Below are 22879 nucleotides of genomic sequence, written 5' to 3'. Positions count from 1 at the left end.
GAGTGGAAGTGATGTCCTCAATAGGCGCTGGCAGCAAGACACACTGCCACAAAAAAAGTATATGTAGAATATACACGGACACAAAAAATACTCACAAGCGCTAAATGTCCACAAATGTGGACAATTACTATTTACGTTGGATTGAATAGACAAAAAACCTGTTAAATGAAAACCATCACAATTTTTAAACATAGCTAGACTACATACCTGTTTTTTTTATTGTACAAAATTTTAATTTGGTAAAAAAAATACACCACTTTACTATTGCAATTTGATGTTGAATATTTGTGAATGTGTCTCAATCAAATGCACACATTTTAAATGAGTTGTCTGTAAATAGATTTTAATATTGATTATATTGAATGATTTAAATATATATTCAAACTTCAAAAAGTTTGCAATTAAAAATAAGTTATTTTAAAATAAAAGTAAACACACATATGTGCCAGTATCCATGAAGAGGTTAAACAAATTCCTATATTTTATATTATGGTATTCTAAAAATATTTAAAAGTTCCAAAGTCCTAATGGAGGTTCTATATAGCCATGGTTTCAATGTTCCCCAATTGGATGAATAGGAAATGTCGGTGTCATAAGACAATTTGCAGCTTACACACTTGAAATTTGATACATTTTTACACAAATGTCACTATTCTGGAACACTAAGCAAATGTTGTACACACACACACACACACACACACACACACACACACACACACCTTACTCTGCTCAACATGCCCACATATCAGGGTCAGTATCCATTTGAAATTAATTATTCAGAAACTTCCTGTTCAGTCTTTTCTGCTTTTGAATGTGTGCAATGATAGCCCACAGGCATTAAACACATTCATGTGCACACAGAGCATGAACATGGAGAGATGAAAGTAAAGAAAGTACTACTTTATTCCATCTATAGCACAGAAAAGATAGAGCACAACAGCTAGTGTGAAAATATGTTAAAAGTATGTTATTTTCAAATAATGTTATTTTTAGAACATGTGTGAGGTAGACAACATGTTTCAGGAGACAGTTATGCAAATATTGGAGACAGAAGAAATGTTATTCTATAGTGATGGGGTTGAAAGTTCATGCTTGCCTGGGACATTGTAAATGTGCTCTTTATTATGTACTTTTGTTAACTTATGTATTAAATTATATAATAATGTATCTGCTGTCAGGTTAGGATTACACAAGTGATTTTGAGCTGCGATCACCGACATGAGACCGTAGGACAAAAACTAGTTGCAAACAATGACCCCGTCTACAAGTCAGGCATCACAAGTTGCCCTTCTTTTGACAATAGGAAGAAATTGCAGCATGCCACGTTTGTTTTCAAATGTTGCAGTATAGCTCAGTTAGCCTCATGGGAGCCAGTAGTTACAAGTCCCTCAGAAAGCCAGCGGTTACAAGTACCGACCATTTTAACCCTTGGTTGAACGCAAGTGGCAAATGTTAACAATCAGACACCTGGTTATTTGATTTAGTCCAGAACAAAGGTCAATAGTTCTGCAGTAAAACAAAAGATTTGGTAAGATAACTACACAACTTACCTTCAAATGCTATTAATCCATGACATTCATAGTAATAACACTGGAGACACAATTATATACTTGATTTTAAATAGTAAAGTAAAATGTAAATGCATCCATAACTTCCAGCATAGTAACAAATATATTCAAACCTGTCAAAGTAACATGGATATCCATAAAGTGTTTCAAGTCAGATTATTTCATCAGTAAACAATGTTGAGTTTAGAATTAATAGATTATTTAAAATAAGTGATGCAAGCTTTTGTGAACAGCAAACCCAGTTAGTAACCATGTAAAACACACTATATCCTTTTTTTTGTAATTCTTGTTTATTTCTCTAGGCCCTTTTACAACTCTTAAAAAAGGATCAACTTTCATGGTGTCAAGCAGAGAACAGATGAAATAAAAAAGGAGGGGTGGGTAAAATAAAAAAAAAAAAAAAGAGAAATGAAACATCGAAAGTTAGGATTGTGTGCGACATTGGCTTAAATTAGCCCTAGTAATAAAAAAAATAAAATAAAAAAAAAAAGTATATATTATATAAACTCAATAGGGCATAACAGAAATATCTATTCATTGGCGTAGTCTGTTTTGTTGGAATTTTCTCTATGGGTAGGATGCTCTGGAACGTGTGAGGTAAAGCAAAACAAGAGTCATTGGGTGGAAAAGAGTAAGAAATTGTTTGTATAATCCAACAGTTTCACAAAAAAAAAAACAACAAAATAAAAAACAAACCGTAAAACCCGACTTGTCTTAAAATAAAAAACAAAACAAAACAAAGTTTGTACACAGCCAGCTGCATTCATGTGGATTCTCTCTAGTTAATTTCCCGAGAGGTACCACTTACCACTTAAGATGCCAAAGGGGCATACTATATCAATAGCATTGTGACCCCTTTGGTGAGGGAAGGGATAATATTACACACATATCCCGTGTTACACAGCCCACATTTTAACCATTTTATAATAACGATGCTTGAAATCTCTGGTGAGCCATCACATGTCCAAGTGATGGAAACAGAAAAATGAATGAGGGATGCAAAAACTAGGTCACAGCGTAGTTGTCCAAAACACATTAGTGAAGCAGCAATTGACCATTCCAAAGTAAGTCCCACTTTCCTCTCACTTCCCCTTTTTGCAAACCCAACATAGTTGAAAGGCTCTGTGGGTATATAACTACTGCAGCCACTACAATAAGCTGCATTTTATCTGTCACCCTACTGGGAAGCAGAACGGAAGAATGGAGGTTTTACGGCAGTGTCATTAAATTTCAATAAGGGACTCCTCGTCCCCGCCCTCCTCTTGGAGGTGCATGAGTGGGTGCTCGGTATGCCTTATTGAATGCCTGAGATGGGGCCACCCAAGCCTGGTTTGTTCCTGCTGATGATGCAGTCCCTGACCCCAACTCACTGTAGTTCGAGATTTTGGCTTCTTGGTAAAGGTGAGAACTGTTACTGCTCCCCTCTGTTTGTCCAGCTTGAGGCACTGTGCCAGAGTGCAGTCCTAGAGGGACCCTTGTAAACCTGAGGTCCTGATCCCCAGGAAACTGCAGGGATCCTGTTCCCTGGTAACCACTTGATTCCCCCAGCTGTCCTGGGAATGTCCTGTTTTTCCCTGCTGATTGAGGGGAACATTCTCCAAGCAGCTGCCCTGAGTCTCTGTCTTCTGGCCCTACGCTAAATATGTCCTCCAGCCCCTCAGAGCTGTAAGTTCTAGAGGACAGTTTTCGTGAGAAGTCTGAGGGCAACCTGTGGATGTCTCTACCACCCTTAACAGGTGCAGGCTCAATTTCTGGCTGAGTGAAAAGCTGCAATAGGGCAGCTGTTACCACTGGATTTGCATCTGGAACATCTCCCTGTGGAAGAGGCGGTGGTGGTGGAGGCGGCGGACCCGGTGGCTCAGGCGGTCTCTTTTCTGGTGGCAGGATACGTGGGTGACAATCTGGGGAATGGTTACTTCCTTTGACACCATCTTTAAAAAAATGCAGATAGATAAACAGAAAAGAGGAGGGAAAGAAAAAAAAAAACAAAACAAAAAAAAATAACTTTTACACATTGAGCCGCATACTGCTTGCGGGGACAAAAGATTAGATTACAACAACAGTATAGAGGACAAATTAGAAACATAATATTGGTATTTAAAATCAGCCAGCTGTGTTGCATGCATTTGATCTGGGAGAGGGTTGTGGTTCACATAAATGCAGAATTACACTACACAGTCCAAAATGAGCACAATTCAGACAAAACATTTGTAATCTTATATTCTTTCTATAGATTATATCTTTCAAATACCAAGCCTCTCCTAAATTCAAAAAATAATATTTGGTTTCTTAGGTTTACTTACCCATCAAGCTCACTGCCAGGAGGATATTATTAATTTGTTCTACAATCAGAGTGACATTTGACAGAACCTTTCCCAATTATACATTCCACCCTAAGCTGAAAAGTTCCTAAGCAGTAGGTAATTGTGGCATGTGAAGATATTAGATCTCTTACACATACTTACAGACTGCAACCACCATTTCTGAAATTTGAAATTTTAGAGGGAAGTCATATAAAGAAAGTCAAACTACAAATATAAAGCTTCCAGACCCCATGCACTAGTGTAAAACTTCAGAGCCGAAGCTATCTGGATTGGCTGCATGTAGTAAGGCGAGGTTTTGCTGGATAGGAGGTTTAACCAAGTCTGTACACATGCGCACATGATCCCTGTCCAATGGATCAACGGGACATAATCTGTAGTCTTTCAATGACAGCCTACTGTCAGATCACAGTGATCAAACCACATTTTCCATCAGTCCTAGCAAACAACCAATTTATCCAGATTACATGTTTATTAAGTTTGCTGATAGGTTCAGATCCACGTACCAGGTTGTGGACAGTTTTGTCTAAAACAACCAAATTGGCAGTCTAAACAGTTATGCATATCAACAGCTTAAGGGTCCATTATTGTATCTTATGTCCTAAAGGCTACAAAAGTTTTTATACTTGGGTTAAATCATTTTCTCTGAATCCATTGGGGAACATGGGTAACCTAGAGTATAGATGATCATCCTGAAGTTTGAGCATGTTAGAAGTCAACACAAAGCCTGAACTCCTCCCCCTCTATATCCCCATAATCTGTTGGGAAGTCAGCTATTTTTCTAGCCAAGGAACAAAGGACAGAATAAAACAAGGAACAAAGGAGGAAAGACAAGGTTCTCAAACGACAATCAGCTTTAAAATTGGAGAACAAGGAGTAAAGGGAGGGTGCCCAGTGTCTCCAAAGGGATTCAGAAAAAAGCCCATCATGCAGATAACTAGCTGATCCCATTCTCTTACAATATAATGAAATACTGCTAGATGAAGACCATCCCAATGTGTAGGGCATACCTATTTCCCAGTTCTCAACCCCTGAAATTAACACAGCCGAGGCAGCTGGAACATTTTGTTCCACCCAACGGATTATTTTGCTGGTTTCCCTTTTGGCAAGGGAGGTCTTGGCGTCTCCCTGATGGAAGCTACCACCCTGGCATTATCTGAACTAACTTTTATGGCCTTTGATGGTGTCTTCTGACTAGAGCGTTTAAAACCACTCCATTCCCGCACATTTAAATCGAGAGCTTTCACTTCTCCGGAGTTCAAAGATCCTGAAAGCGGCACAGAACAGTGACAGCCCTCAAGTCACTAAGCCTGGTATCTGTTGTCCGAAATGATGAAGGGGAGGTTCATATTGAGCCTACAGACCTTCAGCCACCAGAAGAGCGACTTTAGGACACATGGGGGCAATCTGATTAACTGGCTGGTCAAATGATGGTGCGAATTGTTCCATTTCGTTACTAGCTAGATCTGGAACTCCTTTTAGTGGAACGGTGCAAACTGCACCATCTGAAAGGTCAAGACCATCTTTACAAAGACCTTCTTGCAAAAGAGAACACACGTCTCTATGCCAGCTAATACAGTCTTTACTAGTCTCTGGAATGAAAGAATCTTGTCCTCCAGCAAAAACATCTGCTGTCAGCATTCAAACAGGACATGGACTCCACAAGACCTCTGAAGGTGTCCTGTGGTATCTGGCACCAAGACATTAGCAGCAGATGCATTAAGTCCTGTAAGTTGCAAGGTGGGGCATCCACAGCAAAAACTTATTTTTCCAGCACATCACACAGATGCTCGATTGGATTGAGATCTTTGGAATTTGTAGACCAAATCAACACCTTGAACTCTGTGCCATGTTCCTCAAACCATTCCTAAACAATTTTTTCAGTGTGCAGGACACATTATTGGGCTGAAAGAGGCCACTGCCATCAGGGACGTATTTGGTCTGCAACAATGTTCTAGTAGGTGGTACGTGTCAAAGCAACATCCACATGAATGCCAGGACCCAAGGTTTCCCAGCAGAACATTGCCCAGAGCATTACACTGACTCCGTCGGCTTGTCTTCTTCCCATACTGGTGCCATCTCTTCCCCAGGTAAACAAAGCACACTCATCCTGCCGTCGACAAGATTTAAAAGAAAGCAGGATTCATCAGATCAGGCCACCTTCTTCCATTACTCCAATGGTCCAGTTCTAGTGCTCAAGTGCCCATTGTAGGCACTTTCAGCTGTGGACAGGGGTCAGCATAGGCACTCTAACCCAGTCTGCAGCTAAGCAGCCTCATACGCAGCAAACAGATGCAATATGTTCTGGTACCTGTCTATCATAGGTCAGCATTAACTATTTCAGTAATTTGTGCTACAATAGCTCTTTTGGATTTGACCAGGCAGGCTAGCCATCGTTCCCCATGTGCATCAATGAGCCTTGGGAGACCATGACCCTGTCTCCGGTTCACCAGTTGTCCTTCCTTGGACCACTTTTGGTAGGTACTAACCTCTGCATACCGTGAACACTCCACGAGACCTGCCATTTTGGAGAATACATTATCAATCTCATAGTCTTAGTATAGTTCTGTTAATTTTTAGTAGTCTGAGTATAGGGACTCTTTTCTCCTATTTTTTGACTTTCTCTGATATTATTGCTGTGCATTGAGATCATTTGTTTTTAAGTTGAGAGATTTAAATAAATGTATGGTGTTTTTATATAAAGGCCAAGTCAGTTCCTTTAAGTATAGTTTTTGTTATGACTGAAACAAAGGATTAATCATCTCAAATGATAGTTTATTAATAAATACTAATTAATATGACTTCAACATCAAATCAGATTAACTATTGCCCACACCTCAGTGCTGTTTTTCTCTCTGGTAACCTCCACAAGGGGCAGAGTATTGCCCACTGGAATATTGACTCCTGTTTTTCCTTGTAGAGTGAAAACCTGGCATCCTTAGGGCCTGGGAACATTAACTGGCATTATAGTTATTTATAATAAAAAAACAAAACACACAACCACAAAACAAGAAAAACCCTCATGGCCAAGTTTACATCATCATCCATGTCTGGACCGAAAGACATTTCCAGAGAAAGGTAAACCAGAAAGGATGTGCGAGACCACGGAGGCTGTAAATCTAGCACCAATGAGCCCAGCATACAGAACCACATCCCCCATATTTTTGGATGCCTTGCGGATGTGCCAAGCCAATTACAACCTGAGTTTACTCGACTGTAAGCCCTCCAACAATTGCTCTGATCACTTCTCCACTGACTTAACCAAAGCCGAAGCAAGGACAGGCCTAAGGGAGACCACAGCCACAATATATGTGATAGCACAGATAGGAAAATTTAGGCCATTCTTAAGCATTCAAAAGCAGAATAGTGTTGATTTTAGACACCACCGCATGGGAGGAGATTCTCATTTTACCACATCCTACTGGGGAGAGTGATAAAAGGTTTGCAACCTGCATGATACCCAGTGCCTCTGCTAAGATTTGGTCCACAACTCGCTTAATGAGTCTTCCAACTAAGGGGAAGGAAACTGTTTACTCTTCCTTGTAAACATCGAATTGACAAGCACATCCAACTCCTCACTGTCCTGAATATTTAGTGCTTGCTGAATGGCTTGCACTAAATCTTCTATTCCCTGCATCCTACTGGAATCCACATAAGAGAAGGAGAAAAACTATGTTTGAATCCTCAGCCTCCAAGCCTTCATACTGCTAGGCATAAGATACAACAGGATTCTGACGTTACCTCGGATTAATTGTGGAGGCAGCTTTCCCTATCCTTTCCAAGGAGCAAAAGATATTAAGCCCAAAACTGGTGAGGTGGCTGCATAGCCCAGAGGCCCCTGGCCAACCACCCGCAAGACAGAATGTTTAGACCCAAAGGCATCCACAGTATTGGCAGAAGAGGGATTATCTCTGCTCACAATCAGGCACGTAAAGCAAACTGCGCGAGTTCTGAAATAGAATGGGCCAAGGATCTCCCTTGCTGGTTCTGCAATTTCAGCTGTGACCCCCACAGGCAAGTGTGGCCCTGATCATCTGCCTCAGACAGTGCATAAGACGTCTGCACCCGATTGGCCACTAGACAATTTGGGGGTGATATTTGGAGCAAGTAAGAAAATCTCACTGATGTTTATCCTCCAGGCTTAGTCTTGGAAGTACATCCCTTATCAGACACGACAAGATAGACAAGGGAAGAAAGAGGACAATAATGAACGTGAATCTGTAAAACAGACACAGACCTTACATCAGTTGATTGAAGATTCCAGTCACAAAACACACAATCCACACACTATTCTTCCTAGCAAAGGGGCAAGTTAGAAACAGGAGGAGGAGAGCTGCTGGCTGTGCTTCAGTCTCTTTTTGCAGACTTGCCACACTGAGGAAAAGTCCATCAAGTAGGAGGCGCAGGTTGTCAGTAATAGCAACTCCCCCAGGGACCAGCAAAAGGAATGGCCTCCACCCATGCCTAGTGCACGACTGCTGCGACTGACAAGCCCCCACCTGACACTCCCCTGCCCTCACACACAGTCAAGGCACCACATACACTTCTGATGTGCAAGTCCCATTTGATGGGGAGCTGACCATGACCTAAAAGCAGGCTTCCATCTCCAGCAGAGGAGGGGAAGACACTAACCTGGAGCTGTATCTCTAGTATATGGTCTGTGCTCGCTCCTGATACCCAATGCCACTGGTAGAATGGGGTTCCCAGCACTAGCTGCAGAGGGAGTGACCGGGGTCCTCCCAGAAGCAGTCCCATGAAGGAAGTGACGGCAGGAGGTGGTATAGAAATGGCACCTCCATGGCCCGCTTCTAGCACTTTACAACCACCATGGCTGGTGGGATAACAATCAGAACAGGTAAATAAAATTAACAGAAAAAAAAAAAAAAAAAAAAGGATCAATGCAGATGGCAGCCACAGAGTTATAGCCCAACTCCGGCAAGCATATTAAATAACTGACTTCACAGCAGGCTATGGGATAAAGGGAGAGGAGTTCAGGGCGAGCTTCTATACCATAGGGTACCAGTGTCTCCCAAGAGAATGAATGAGAAATTTTTAACTAAAAATCTAACACGTGACCTGGAAATTTTTTCCTTAGCTAGAAAATGCTTTTTCTGTTAGGTGGTTTTTGAAGTGCTTTACACCATACTGCTCCATGCTGGATACCTAAATGTGAATTTTATCATTAGCATTTGTAAGATGTAATATGGCCAGTATCAAGATTCTTTTTTTCTGTCACCTTTTTACCATTATGTTTGTATTATAGCCTGAGTTAACATACCATATATATTCATGGTTATTATGGTTAATGTGAGTGATGAATTTGTATACAAAGCCAAGTGCAGGTACATAAGAAGACCAGAATATTGGGGGTGAGTTAACACTTAAAAAAGAAGCACTGGTTTGAGTAGATAAAGGATTAAGTAGTTAATTAAGTAGTTGCAGGATGAGGAAAATGGCATAAGAAAAGAAAGATAGAAAAAAAACAAAAAAACCCAGTATGTAAAACTGTAAAAATAGTCATGGTGGGAAAAACAAAGACAGGTTCCGTGAGGAAAACGACAATAAGAAAGGTGGGCAAATAAAACATAGGCTATGAGAGCAGTTGGTCACATGCATGGAGAGAAAGTAAATATCAGGCTGAATGACCCCCTTCATCAAATTTGTCCAACACATGCCCCCTTACTTATGTTAATACTTCATATTGCTGGGTGCAATAAATGGTGGAAATAACAAGTGAGCTTAAGAAAACCGTTTAATTTTACAGTTTATTATAAACCAAAATACATGAGTATGAGGTCTCGGAAATCACCCCCTCCCTGTGCTGTAAAGTCTGCCTCTCCTTAGTGCAGAGAACACTTCACAGCACACAGAGTGATGTGTTTTAACAGATCTTCGCCTCCTGCTCATTTATAAAAGACTCTACCATGCCTACTTAAATGCAGTGTGGATAAGATGGGTGACTCCGGGTGAGCAGAATTTACCTGCGTCATCCTCCAACACCACGCCATCCTCCTCTTCTTCCTCGGGTGCTAACTTTACAGTTGGATTAGTTCCACTCTGCTCTCCATTGCTCTCCCCAGGTGCTTCCACAGCCTCCTGGGGTTTGATGAACTGGCTCAAAAGAACAGCTAGCACGTTCTGCACATCTCCCTGAGTTCCGAGCCCCTCCAATTCTGCTTGTTCTGTGGGTGGATTTTCATTAGGGGGCTCCACCTCTGAAGTGGTGGTACTGGTCAATGCAGTGATGGACTGGTTGAGAGCCTCCAGTTGTTGCTGCATGTCTGGATTGGCCTGAACATTTAGCAGCTGAGATATCTGGGTGACACTGAGGTCTGTTTGACTTTGGAGAAGATTGAGCAGGATGGCCAGTTCACTCTGATTTAGTTGTTGTGTGATATCCCCCAAGATAGCTAGAAATAAATAAATAAAAAAAAAGACAATTGAGGAATCACAATATTTTGTACATCATATACTGTAGATTTTTGTGTAATTGTGTTAGTTCTTTAACTGTGCTTGAAGATTAAACTGCATTTTGATGCTACTCCTAAATTACTATATCGTAAAACATCTGACTTTGCTTTACAACCATGTACTTGGTATACTACACAGTGAAACATTTTTCATAAATTAAATACAGTCACTCACCCATGTCGGCAGTACCAGATTCTACATTCACTGACTGGGGGGGTGCAGGGCTGCTGTTTTTGATAGTGTCTGCTCCAGGAGCAGTCACATTTTCTTTGCGTGGAGCCTTAATAGCTGGAGGCTCCTCCACAATAATGCCACTCTGCCGCTGCCTCCTGCGCTTTTTACTCCACAGCTCATGGCAGTCCTGCCAGTGTGGAAGACTGCAAGAAAGTTACATTGAAATTCAAAGAATGAACCCAGGGTTATGAAACATCAATAAAAAAATAAAAGCACAAATTCATCTATTTCTGTAATAGCATAGTTTACAGAAAAGAGAATTTGATTTACATATTACAGAGGAAACTTTCTTCAACACTCTTGTAGCCAGTACTACTTAAACACTGATCACAAGCACCAGATGGGCAAGACATATACAAAGGGAAGCTTGTCCTAAATTGAAAATGTTTACTTAAATGCATTTTTTCAAAATATCCCCATTCCATTTTCTTCATTTCTGTTCAGTGAAAAGCCCTAGAAGAGAAACAGATTTTTCTACTGATGGCCATCCCCATGTAAGGTTGTTCAGCCATGCAATCTCTAGATTTCCATCTGTAGAGTCCTGCAGTGGTAATGGCAACCACAATGTTTAGACTGGTGTCATACATTTTGGCAAAAAAAAAATTGTCAGTAAAAAGCAGCAGATCTTTGCTGTTAATTTATATAACTAAAGCATATGGGATCTGCTATTTGGATGAAAAATAAACTGCTCAAAAAAAACTGCATGAAAATTATAACATTTTCCTCAACATTAGAGGTCAGCAGTAATAAGCCGCTCTAAAATGCAGCGTAAAACCGGTCTTGCTAATTATGCTGCCACTATTATATCACTGCAAGATGCCTCCTATTTCTTAGTTCACAAAATTGTGTATACTATGGGGATTAACTCATTTTTGTGGACTTTAAATTTTGTCCTCCTCTCTGATATGCTTCTCTCTCCCCTAATCAATACTGGACGAGAGTGATTTAGGATACATGAAATTAACTCTGGGACCTCTTTTCCTGAACATGCATAGTTTGCAATGGATAAACAGAGAACACTTGTTTATAATCCTATCAAGAGCATCGCCCTGGGGAATGGGTCACTCAGTCTGTATATCACTCCTGGCTGTTCACAACAGGTCAAAACGTGTATTAACTTTTATGTATAATATTTTCTGACAAACGACTGTATCTAGCAATGATTAAGTTTTTCTATGGGCTAATGTATTCAACAACCAAACTATTCCTTTTGAACAATTACAATTTTGAACCTCAAAACCAACTTTTTCGTTTGGGTGGGTAATTCAAAATGGAGTCGTTAAGATTAATGAAAAGCAAACAATGGGACAAGTTCATGATGTCCATGGATATCAAAAATGATTACTTGCATGTCCAATCTGGGAGCACAAACAATGTCTTATATTTGTGGTTCAGTCCAACCATTTCCAGTCTTTAGCCCTCCCCTCTGGTGTAGCGACAGCCCCTCTGGTTTTCGCAAATATTATGGCAGCTGTGGTCGCACTCCTGAGATCCAGGGAGATAAAATATTATCCTTACTTTGATGATCTTTAAGTCTCAGTCCAAGACTTTGCTTCAATTCCGGTGGGGTTTCACAGTAATGTACCCGTGATCATTGGATGAGCAATTATCGGAGAACCAATCTGCTTCCTGCCCAGAGGGTGTTTTATTTTTTTGCATCTGTTGTTGATACCAAACAGCAGAGCGGGTTTCTTTCATGAGACAATATAGACTCATTACATAGATTGGTAAGGGATCTATAGGCTCAGACTCACATCTGTCATGTTCTGTATGGTCCTGAGGAAGATGGTTTTCAAGGCTGTGCAATTTGCACAGTTTCATTCAAGGGCATTTCAGATCCAACTCATTTAGAAATGGTACAAGTCTCATTTTCACCTGAGTACACAGCAGATTTCTACCTCTCAAAGGATGCGCCACTCGCTTTTCTAGTGGTTGAAGAACAACCTCCTCCACAGGAGCCATCCCTTTGCTATAAGGAACTGGACAATTGTGATAACACACATAAGTCTTCAATGCTGGGGAGCAGTAATTCGTCCATCACTATTTTCAGGTTCTGTGGCCCTGGTAGAGGTTTAAGCTTTCATTCAATTTCCCCAGAGTTAAAGGTTAAGTGTTAAACGCTCTAAGTTCAAGAACAATTTCTATAGCGCAAAAAGCCTATACCAGTTCAGTCGGCGAGCACGACATTAGGGAGACAAAAAGACCTCCCTTGCAATGAAGGATACCACCAGGATCATGTGCTGGGCAGAGCAAAATGCTCCCACAATATTGGCAGTGTTCATACCAGGGGTGGAAAACCGGGAGACTGATTATTTCAGCATGCAAGTCCTGCATCCTGTAATGGTCCATAAACTAGGACGTCTTTCAGCAGATTGTGTACAAATATAGTTAGCCGGACATCAACATGGTGGACTCTCATCTGAGCCACATCTAGGACCAATGATCCACAGGTATTTTATGTAGATGCCATGACTGTTCCATGGGATTTTCATATATCTATTACCACCGCTGGTGATGCCGCACCACTTTCTGAAATAGATAAAAGGCCCTGGTTCAGATCTTAGCACTGGACTGGCTAAGGCAGTCATGGTATACGGACACACACAGGATGTCATTCCAGTCTTGCCCTAAAGGATGGATCTGCTAACCCAGGAACTGTTTTACCATCTGGTCTTAACACAACTGGCTTTCACAGTGTGGCATTTGAAGCCATGATTCTTTAGGAGGATGGATTTTTTGACAGGGTGATTGAAACCATGCTTATGGCCAGGAAACCTGCTTCGGCTAAAAATGACCATAGTGTCTGAAAGACCTGTCCTTCTTGGTCTGAGAATAGGAAATTTCCAACGTCTTCCTCTCAAGATTCAAATCTCTCTACTTTTTCTTCCAGAACAAACAAGTGCTCTTAACCAGACTTTCTTACAGGGTGTTACATTTGAGACAACCATTCAGTGTAGCCTTTTGGGACTTGTATCTGGTGTTGAAGAAATTGAAACAAGCTCCTTTTGAACTAAAAGAATAAGTGAACCTCAAGTTTATCTGTAAGACCATCTTACTTTTGCCAATCTCCAAGTCAGGAAAATGATTGAGGATTTAGCGATGGCTGTGTCACATACTCAATATTCAGGACATGCATTTCCTGACATGTCCCTATTTAAGAGGGGGGGGGGGGGGGTTTAATTTCCAGCTACTCCTCAGCCCAATTACTTATGGAAATGGTTGGGCTAAACATGATAAAAGGTTTAAGGATTCATATAAAATTCTCTTTTCTCACCCCTTTCCAGAGGAGGAAATAGAAAATGGGAATCTCTGTCCAAACTGGATGCCCCCTATTGTTAGGTTGTTCAAGTCCACTTTTAATCCCAATATCTAATGCCGCTTCACTTAAGGGTGGCTCAGACAGAAAATGAGACCTTTTCAAAGTCTATATTTGCGGCTGCTGGTACCTCTTTCAGACCTTCTCTATCATTCAATAAAGGGAGGGAACACTGTCAACCTGGCATGCAAAGTCTTGCAGCGAATACTTGTGCCAGAAGATGCAAAACATTTAACCATAAACCAGGCAAAGACGTGGACAGAGGACCAGGTGATCTCCAAGCAAAGCTCATCTGCCTAAACCCCTTGGCACACAGCCCAAGAGGCTAACACTGAACAGGCAGAATGCACAATGACACGACCAGGCACAGGCCGATCGGAAACAAGATAAGCCTGCCCAATAGTGGATGCTATCCACATGTCGATGGTCTGTTAAGTAGCCGGGCAACCCCACTTGGCAGCCTCGTACAAAACAATGAATCCAGTCACTGGGCAGTGGATGGGCTATCCATGTAAATCCACAGGGCTCAGAAAACATCCAATTCACCAAAAATATTCAATCAGAAGAGGAAGCTGCCTCTCGAAAGACCAGGACCATGAGATCACATATGCAACACAGCCATGTCATCATGGAACACTAGATAATACGAAAGGCAGGGAAAGCACCAAGTTCCAATACTCACATCGTGGAAGCGATGGCGATAAGAAAAAACACCTTTTCCAAGTCAGGAAGCTGCGCTCTACTGACCCCAATGGTTGAAAGAAGTTAGAAAGCCCACAAGAACATATCGGGTCACAAGGCACCATGGGCAGCAGCACATAAGGCCAGATGAACCCTGAAGGATGGTCTGCACCACCTGACTCCCAGTCGACTGCTGCTAGAAGAGACCGAAAAAGGTAAACATCTGCACCTTGAAGACGCTAAGTCGGATGCCTTCAACCAAACCATCTTGTAAGAAGGTGGCTAGAAACTGGGAAAGCTGAAGGATGAAGACGGACAGCGCACACCAACTACCACATTGGAGACAAAAGCGCTTGGACCACCAGAGGCTGGCCTCAACAGCCCTGAAAGCCAGTCGCTTTTAAGATCCTGGTGTCAAAGGGGGCCAGTAGTAGCAGGCCATCGTGAGGAGGCAGACGACATCCCATATCTACTGCTATGCACAGGATGGGTACCAGGCTCAACAGAAAAAGAGGGGAGCGATCAGAATCACTGGAAGCCACCCCCGCCTGATCCAACGGAGAACCACAGGAAGAATCAGGACGGGGTGGGGGAGGACAAGCCCCCCCCAGACAGAACTCCCACAGCGTGGTCATAACATCCACCACACACTCCAAGGGATCGTTGGTCCTGTTGTGGTGAGACAACATGAGGTCCCTGTCTGGAAAACCCCGTTTCTGGACGCAACCACAACCTTTGCAGCCCCGCGTGACTGGCAAGAAAGGCAGTCTCTCAATTTCCACACTCTGAAGACCACTGCCGATATCGTTGGGACAAACTGTTCTGCCAAGGACCATATATCCAGCCAGCCTCTTTCATTGGTCTGAAATTTCTCCTGCCACCCTGCCGATAGACATATGTCACTGCTGTGACTGAAGGACTGAGCCTCCCGTAGTGTTTAGTATCATGGCTCCCTCCCTGAAGTAGGGAGAGAGGGAGAGAATGGTGAGAAGACCATCCAGCTTGGGAATCAGAGAAAGGTTTAAATAGAAACCCTTGGCCCCGCTGGGACCAAGCAGAGAACAACTGCGGAAGTAGTGAGGCGGGAAGGATCCCTGTCAGGATGCGGGCTTCTCAGAATTTTGAAGCTCTGGATGCCTCGTGGAATATTGGGGGAGGGGGGGGGTCTGTCACTCTGAGTGACATCTGGAGTCAAGAGCCACCACAAAGGGCTGACTGAAGGACAACCGAGGCCCTCACGGTATGATGTGAGCTGTAAAAAGGGAGGAAAGAGCTCATACCTCCTGTGGCCTGAGGTATCATGTCATCCAGCTCTAGACCAAAAAAGGACAGAGGAAGTATAAGAAAGATATTCCAAGGGCGTCTGATTCCTCATCAGCATCCTAGTAACGCAGCCACAGGGTCTTACTGGTTGCCACAGCTGATAAAGAAAAAGGAGGAAGAAATGGAGGCTGAATTCTGAGCTGCATCAGATACCCCAAGACTTCCTTCAGATGCAATGCAAGTGGAAGATAGCATGGGCTGAGGCAAAGTGCCTGCCGCAAATAAATGGAGTAGAAGACACTGTCCCCTTCCAGTCGGTGCCACCCTGAAGTGCAGCTGAACCAGGTACATGGAGAGCGGTAAGTCTGAGCAACCGTGCTACTGCAGTTGCTACTCTAGGCCCCTTGTACAGGGCCCTGGTAAATGTACAGTACTTGGATGGGAGACCACATGGGGATACCAAGTAATTACTAGGCCTAACCCTGCTTAGCTTCAGACATCATACAAGATAGGGCATGTTCAATGGTGGTGTGGCCGTAGGCCAGTGCCATCTCATCTACTTGCAAGGATAAAAGCTAGGAAATCGCTGCGGTGTCACAATTTTCCTGTCTGGTTGTTTCCTTGCCTACTTGACAAAATCAGTTCAGTGAAAGGAAGAAAACAAACAATCCGCTTGGATAGTCCAGGTTCAAACACTTTAGTGTCATCCAAGTCTAATAAATCCAAGGCCTGATGGACCACTAGGAACAGATCCTCCTCCTTGACCTCTAGATTTCTCGAAATCTACAATCTGAGGAGTTAGTCCTCAAACACTTCTCAATCTTCCTCAGAACACCAGTCTTTAGATGATTAGTGGTCCTATGTTGCTTACGAACAGCTTGAGGTCTAGGGTCCACCACAATTTTATTTAATATTCAATATTCAAGGTTACTTTTGTCACCAGCCAATTAACCTACTGGTATGTTTTTCGAGTATGAGAGAAAACCTGAAAACCCAGAGAAAACCTACACTAAACGGTGAAAACATACCGACTCAACACAGATAAGGCGGCCCTGGTCATGAAACAAACTCATGACCCCAGCACTGCGAGGCAGAAACATCAACCACTGAGCCACCGTGCTGCCAGTGCTAACAGGAGGAGTCAGAGATACAATAGGACCCGCCCTAATATCCTCCAAGCTGTGCATAAGGGTCACTGGTAGAGGAGCTGGAGCTATAGCCACAGCCAGCGTAGGTCTAAGCAGGACGTTAAGAAGCTGAAGAAGAACAGCAATAGACTGCCCAGGCAGTGTCGCCCACGCATATTTCTTCATCTAAGGCGGCAGACTACTGGAGGGCCGCTCAATTTGGGGATACGCCTCACAGTCCGCAATTGGGTCCCATCGTTCACTGGGTAGTTTGGCCTTACATTTTGCACAGGTAAAATATTAAACCCTGGGCTCTTTAGCCTTGTCGGACATTGTCCCGCAAGAGTATTAACAGTACTAGTTAACCTGAAATCTCTATGATCATGAACAGAAACCAGGTAAAACATTACACAGTGTATACATAGATGCATACAAATATCCCACTCTCCATACATAGAGACACAGTGTGTTTGTCTCTACTCTTCAAAGGCTATCAACAAGAGCAGTATCCTTACCTGGTCAAGTACACAAAAAATGAATGACTGTAGACAGCTTTTTACATAAAAACATAACAGATTACATATGTAAAGGAAAGAAAAAAAAAAAGGCGAGTGGCAAGGACTTAGCCCTCCAGATGTAGACAAGAGTAGCAAACACTTGAAAAGGAGATTGAGAGGAGAGGAACCCTGTGAACAGCTGATACTGTTGAAACAGCAGTGTCCATGGCAGGTACTATACAGAATGCCTCACCAGCGCCTGCAGCAACATCTGGATCCTTAGAGTGGCCCCACAGGGATGTTACAACTTGGGGTGAGTGGGCAGCCGTGAATGAATTGACATGCTCCATCCCCGTTAATATTCCAACACTTCCGGTAGGCCCTCCCTTTCCAGTCCTCTCTGCTGCATATTCATTTGCACTGACTTCCCTGGGTAAGCCCGCAAACGGACGCCATCTTCACCCCGCGGTGCTCTATGTCCCAAAGGGTAGCGCCGGTCGGTTTGACAGAAAAAGCTACAGTGGCATGAGCCACTGTGAAGAACAGATCCACAGGCACCCTGTTAAGGAGACGTGTCGGTGAGAGCCTCTTCATACTGCTGAAATTTTCTAGTGGAAAACTTTCCCACAGCAGACTGTGCATGTGAAATAAATGTGCTACGAAGCAGCACACAAAGTAAAACAAAACAAATGTAAAGATAGCCACAAAGTAGCAAAAATTAAACCCAACTCTTTGGGCACTTAAAAAAACAAACAAACAGATGAGCTACAGGGGTTGCAGAGGGGAGAAGTTCTGTCAACTGTTAACTAAATGTGCAAAGCAAGTGCCAACTCCTGTGTCCCCTCATACAGCCCCATGGTAGCAATGTCCCCCAAATTGGATGAAAGAGAAATAACATTTTTAGGTCTATTATGTATATATGCAATCAATTTTGCTTTAAGTTGAGACCAGACTCTCTCATGACCAATAGAAAAAGATTTAAAATCTTGTTTGTTAGTTCAATGGGCTTTAAATGGGTGTCCACATATATTTTGCTCTTTGCTGTTTATTCTATTAATGGTGTGTTATAGGTGTCCGCTTACCCACTATTGGCCTAAACATGTTTTGTAGGCGATTTGTTTTGTAATTGCAACAGTCTCACAGCTGGGAAGCATTTACGTTTCAGTACTAAAGCTTGTCCCCACTGAAACTTTGAATTTGACGGCAGATAAGAACCTCTTGGCCCGTCTAGTCTGCTCATTTTTTATTAACCTAGGGTACCTTAAACCCTATTTGATCCTTTATAAGGATATTCTAATGTCTATCCCAAGCATGTTTAAACTGCTCTATTGTATTAACCTCTACCACCTCTGATGGGAGGCTATTCCACTTATCCACTATCCTTTGAAGAAGTAGTTTTTCCTCAAATTTCCTCTGAACCTACCTCCCTCCAGTTTCAGTGCATGTCCTCGTGTTCTAGTACTTCTCTACCTTTGAAGAATGTTTCCCTCCTGTAACTTGTTCGAACTCTTGATATATTTGAAAGTTTCGACCAAGTCCCCCCCTTTCCATGCTCTGCTCCAAACTATACATATTAAGATCTTTGAGGCTTTCCGGGTAAGCTTTGTGCTGTAAGACATGCACTATTTTAGTTGCCTTTCTTTGTACAGTCTCCAATGTATTTATATCCTTCTGGAGACTTGGCCTCCAGAATTGAACACAGTATTCTAGATGTGGCCGTACCAATGACCTATACTGTGGCATTATTACTTCCTTCTTTTTGCTACCGATTCTTCTTCCCTATGCAATCAAGAATCTGACTTGCCTTCCTAGTTGCTTGGTTACATTGTTTATCTGTCTTTAAATCACCTGAAATAGTGACTTTCCTGGTCACTATCCATTAATATGCCATTAATACTATATTTAGCCTTTGGGTTTTTGAGACCCAAGTGCATGATTTTGCATTTTTGACATTAAACTGTAATTGCACTCTCTTGACCATTCCTCTAGACTACCTAAATCATCAATCATTTGTTTTACCCCTCCTGGTCCGTCTACCCTGTTGCATATCTTTCTGTCATCTGCAAAAAGGCATGCTTTCTCTTGAATACCATTTGTAATGTCTCCAATACAGATATTAAAAAGCACCGATCCAAGTACAGATCCTTGGGGTACTCCACTGGTAACCTTTCCCTCCTGTGAATGCACTGCATTTACTACAACTCTGTTTTCTATCCTGCAACAAAGATTTTATCCACTCAACCATCTTAAAATCCAATACCAAGCGTTCAAGTATATTTAACAGTCTGCGATGTGGGACAGTGTCAAAAGCCTTACTAAAATCTAGATACGCTACATCTCATGTGACATCACGCAATGTGTGTGAGGCTTACTCTGGAGGTGGCATCTTGCCAACATCCACATCCTTCAGAAAGTCGCTTAGAAGGGCCTGCTCTGCAGTGCATCGCTTGTTGGGATCCAGGGTCAACATGTGGTCCAACAGATCCAAAGCAGGAGTGGGTATGCTGAGAAAGTAAAGAAAGCAGGTTTGACGTCACCACCATAAAAAAATATATACCAGATACCTATTGTACAATATATAGCAATTGCAGTGTTTCTCAACAAGTGTTTACGGGACATTAAAACATGCTTCATGGCATAGTGTACCTCAGACACACAACAAATTATTTCCAGAATAGCTGGCACTTGGAACAAAGCAAACTATGTTACAAAAACTGTACAAACGTCACCTAGTAGATAAAATGAACGCCTTTCCAACCATCCTTTTTTTGGGAGTACAATCAATTCTTTCCATTCATTTCTGTTCCTCTTTCCTTTAAAAGCTTTGCGTGGTTTGGGGTCTCTGGTTTAAAATATTGAGGATAAATGCCAGGACTGCCTTATGAACTGTTTGGCTCCGAAACATATCCCTTTGCTTTTGAAATACTAGCATGGAATTTTACAACTCTTATGGATGAAAAGTGCCAAAAGGTGGAGGTTGTTATCATTGATTTGTAAGATGCCATAGGGCTCTGCTGCGCTAGATAGTGACTAAACAGGCCATAAATAAAATAGAGAAAACAAAGGATAGAAAGGGCCCTGCTTGACAGATAATCTAATTGAAAGTGGGCTGAAACAAGGAGAGAGTGTGGCTCAGAGTAGTGATTGGGACAGTTGTGTTGGTACATGTATGTGGAAGTAGGGCAAGTCCTCAAAGACATGGTTATTCAGAGTGTTTAAAGATTTGAAAACTGTGGGAGAGTCCGATAAGTGGGAAGCAGCATGGGAGAAGTATTTTAGGCAGATGAGAGGTGGTTAGAGCTGAAGTGCAAGTCAGAGGTAGATTTAAGAGAGAGTATATCAAGATGAGATGTACAGGGTGATTCAAAAGTCGCAGTACACCCTTTTATTTCAAAAACTCTACAGGAATTGGGCCGATTTCAAGATGGCGCCCATGTTTGGTACATACCGTAAAAGATAGACCACGTCAACCATACTTACTGGAGTATTCAGGTTTCCCAATTTCCTGTAGAGTTTTTGAAATAAAAGGGTGTACTGCGACTTTTGAATCACCCTGTATAAATGAGTGATGTTGAGGGCTTTCTAAGGGAGGGTGAGTAACCTGAATTTAACTCTGAAAGACACAGAGAGCCAGTGCAGGAATTCACAGAGAGTGTTGAGGCAGATGTAGAGTAGTGAGAGACTAAGATCAGTCCTGCATTTAAGATGGATTGAGGAAAGGGGGAGGGGCAGAAAGGAGGAGACTGCTGTAGTCCAGGCACGAAATGAGAGAATGAATAAGGGGTTATTTTTTTTTTTTAGCATCTTGACTAAGTAAAAGTGTACTCTAACCATATTTTGAAGGTGGAGACCAGGGTTGTTGACTATGAGAAACATTTGAGGAGAGACGATAGGAGGGAAGATGAGCTCTGTTTTGGACAGGGTGAGCTTCAGGATTATCTATGCGGAAATAGCTGAGAAACAGTTAGTTACACAAGATAGTACAGAAAAAGAAGAGAGGTAGATTTGGGTGTCCATGTATAGGTGGAACTAGAGGCTGAATGAACAAATAAATTCTCTAATAGAAGAGGTGTACCAGTAAGGAAAACAAAACAAAACACACAGGGCTGAGAACAGAGCATTGTGAGACCCAAACATACACTTAAGAGGGGAGGATATGCCATAGGTGAACCAGGACAAGACTGTCATAATAGCGAACAGAGAAAAGGGTATAAAAAGCAACAGAAGTCCAGGAGAATGAGCATGGAGAAGTGACCCTTACACTTTACTGTAAGTAGATCACTTTTGTGAGTGCAGTCTCAGTGGAATGTTGTGGGCAGAAGCCTGATCGAGTGAGAAGAGAGAGATAAGAGAGATAAGTCGTATGTAAGCCATTCAAGTAGTTTGGCAGCAAAGGGGAGAAGAGAAACACTGCGAAGGGAGAGAAGGCGACTGGGTCTAGAGATGGTGTCTTTAGGATTGATGAAGTGAGCATGTGTTGGAAATTGCCCAGTGAAGAGAGAAATGAGCTAGAGGTTGGCATGCAGTGGGGTAGAGGTGCAGAAGTTGGGAGGGTCTAAAGTACGATAATGAGAGATCAGGTTGGGAACAACCCACCCCCCCCCCCAAAATAAAAAAAACTAAAAAAAAACTGTAGTAATGCAAAATCCACTAAAAACAAATATAGTTTGCATCACCCCGATGACAAAAATGTTTTTTTTTTATACTTGCGTAAAATCCGTTTCTCTTAGTTTATTGGGGGACACCGGGGTATAGAGTAGGGACAGGGCTAACTGGCACTTTAAACTTCTGTTTAACTAAGCCCTAGATCCGCCCCCTCTATACCCCACCTCCTGTCCAGCCTCAGTTTATGTTTAACCAAGCCCACAGAAAGCGGAGATAGAGAGAAACAGGAAATGAGAATAAAATTAACAAACAACATTCTCTTAACAACAAAACTACATGTCAAACTGTAGGAGAAACTAGAGTGTTAAGGGTGGGCGCCCGGTGTCCTCCAATGGACTAAAAGAAACGGATTTTACGTAAGTATAAAAATCCCATTTTCTCTGTCTTCCTTTGGGGGACTTTGGGGACATTCCAAAGCTGCCCTACGGGAGGGAACGCTCAGAAGAAATGGCACAAAGCACCTTTCTTCTAAAACTTGCATTCTTGGATGCAAACACATTAAACTTGTAAAAATTAGTGAATGTGTGTACAGACTACCACGTGGCCGCCTTACCCAGCTGTTCACTGGAGACACCATGGCAGGCCACCCAGGAAGTACTTTCAGACCCTGTAGAGTGCGCGCATTGATTATCTGGGACAGGCTGCCCCCAGCCTTACTATAAGATTAACGGATAAAAGCCGTAATCCACCTAGCAAGAATTACTTTAGAAGCTAGTCAGCCTCTTTTGTGAGCATG

General features: G+C 42.3%; 1 protein-coding gene across 1 annotated transcript in view; it reads right to left on the bottom strand.

The window, feature by feature from the left end:
* Nucleotides 1-1602: 1602 nt before the first annotated feature.
* Nucleotides 1603-22879, bottom strand: part of CDK12 (cyclin dependent kinase 12) — a 42617-nt gene continuing 21340 nt past the window's right edge. The window contains exons 11-14 of the mRNA XM_075177066.1: nt 19851-19982; nt 10535-10737; nt 9871-10299; nt 1603-3499 (exon numbers count right to left, since the gene is read on the bottom strand). Of these exons, the coding sequence (XP_075033167.1) occupies nt 2799-3499; nt 9871-10299; nt 10535-10737; nt 19851-19982 (1465 nt within the window). The 3' untranslated portion in view covers nt 1603-2798. The remainder of the gene's footprint in view (nt 3500-9870; nt 10300-10534; nt 10738-19850; nt 19983-22879) is intronic.

The sequence above is a fragment of the Mixophyes fleayi genome, chromosome 6, assembly GCF_038048845.1.
Source record: "Mixophyes fleayi isolate aMixFle1 chromosome 6, aMixFle1.hap1, whole genome shotgun sequence".
NCBI lineage: Eukaryota > Metazoa > Chordata > Amphibia > Anura > Limnodynastidae > Mixophyes > Mixophyes fleayi.
This window is presented reverse-complemented; position numbering and strand designations above follow the sequence as displayed.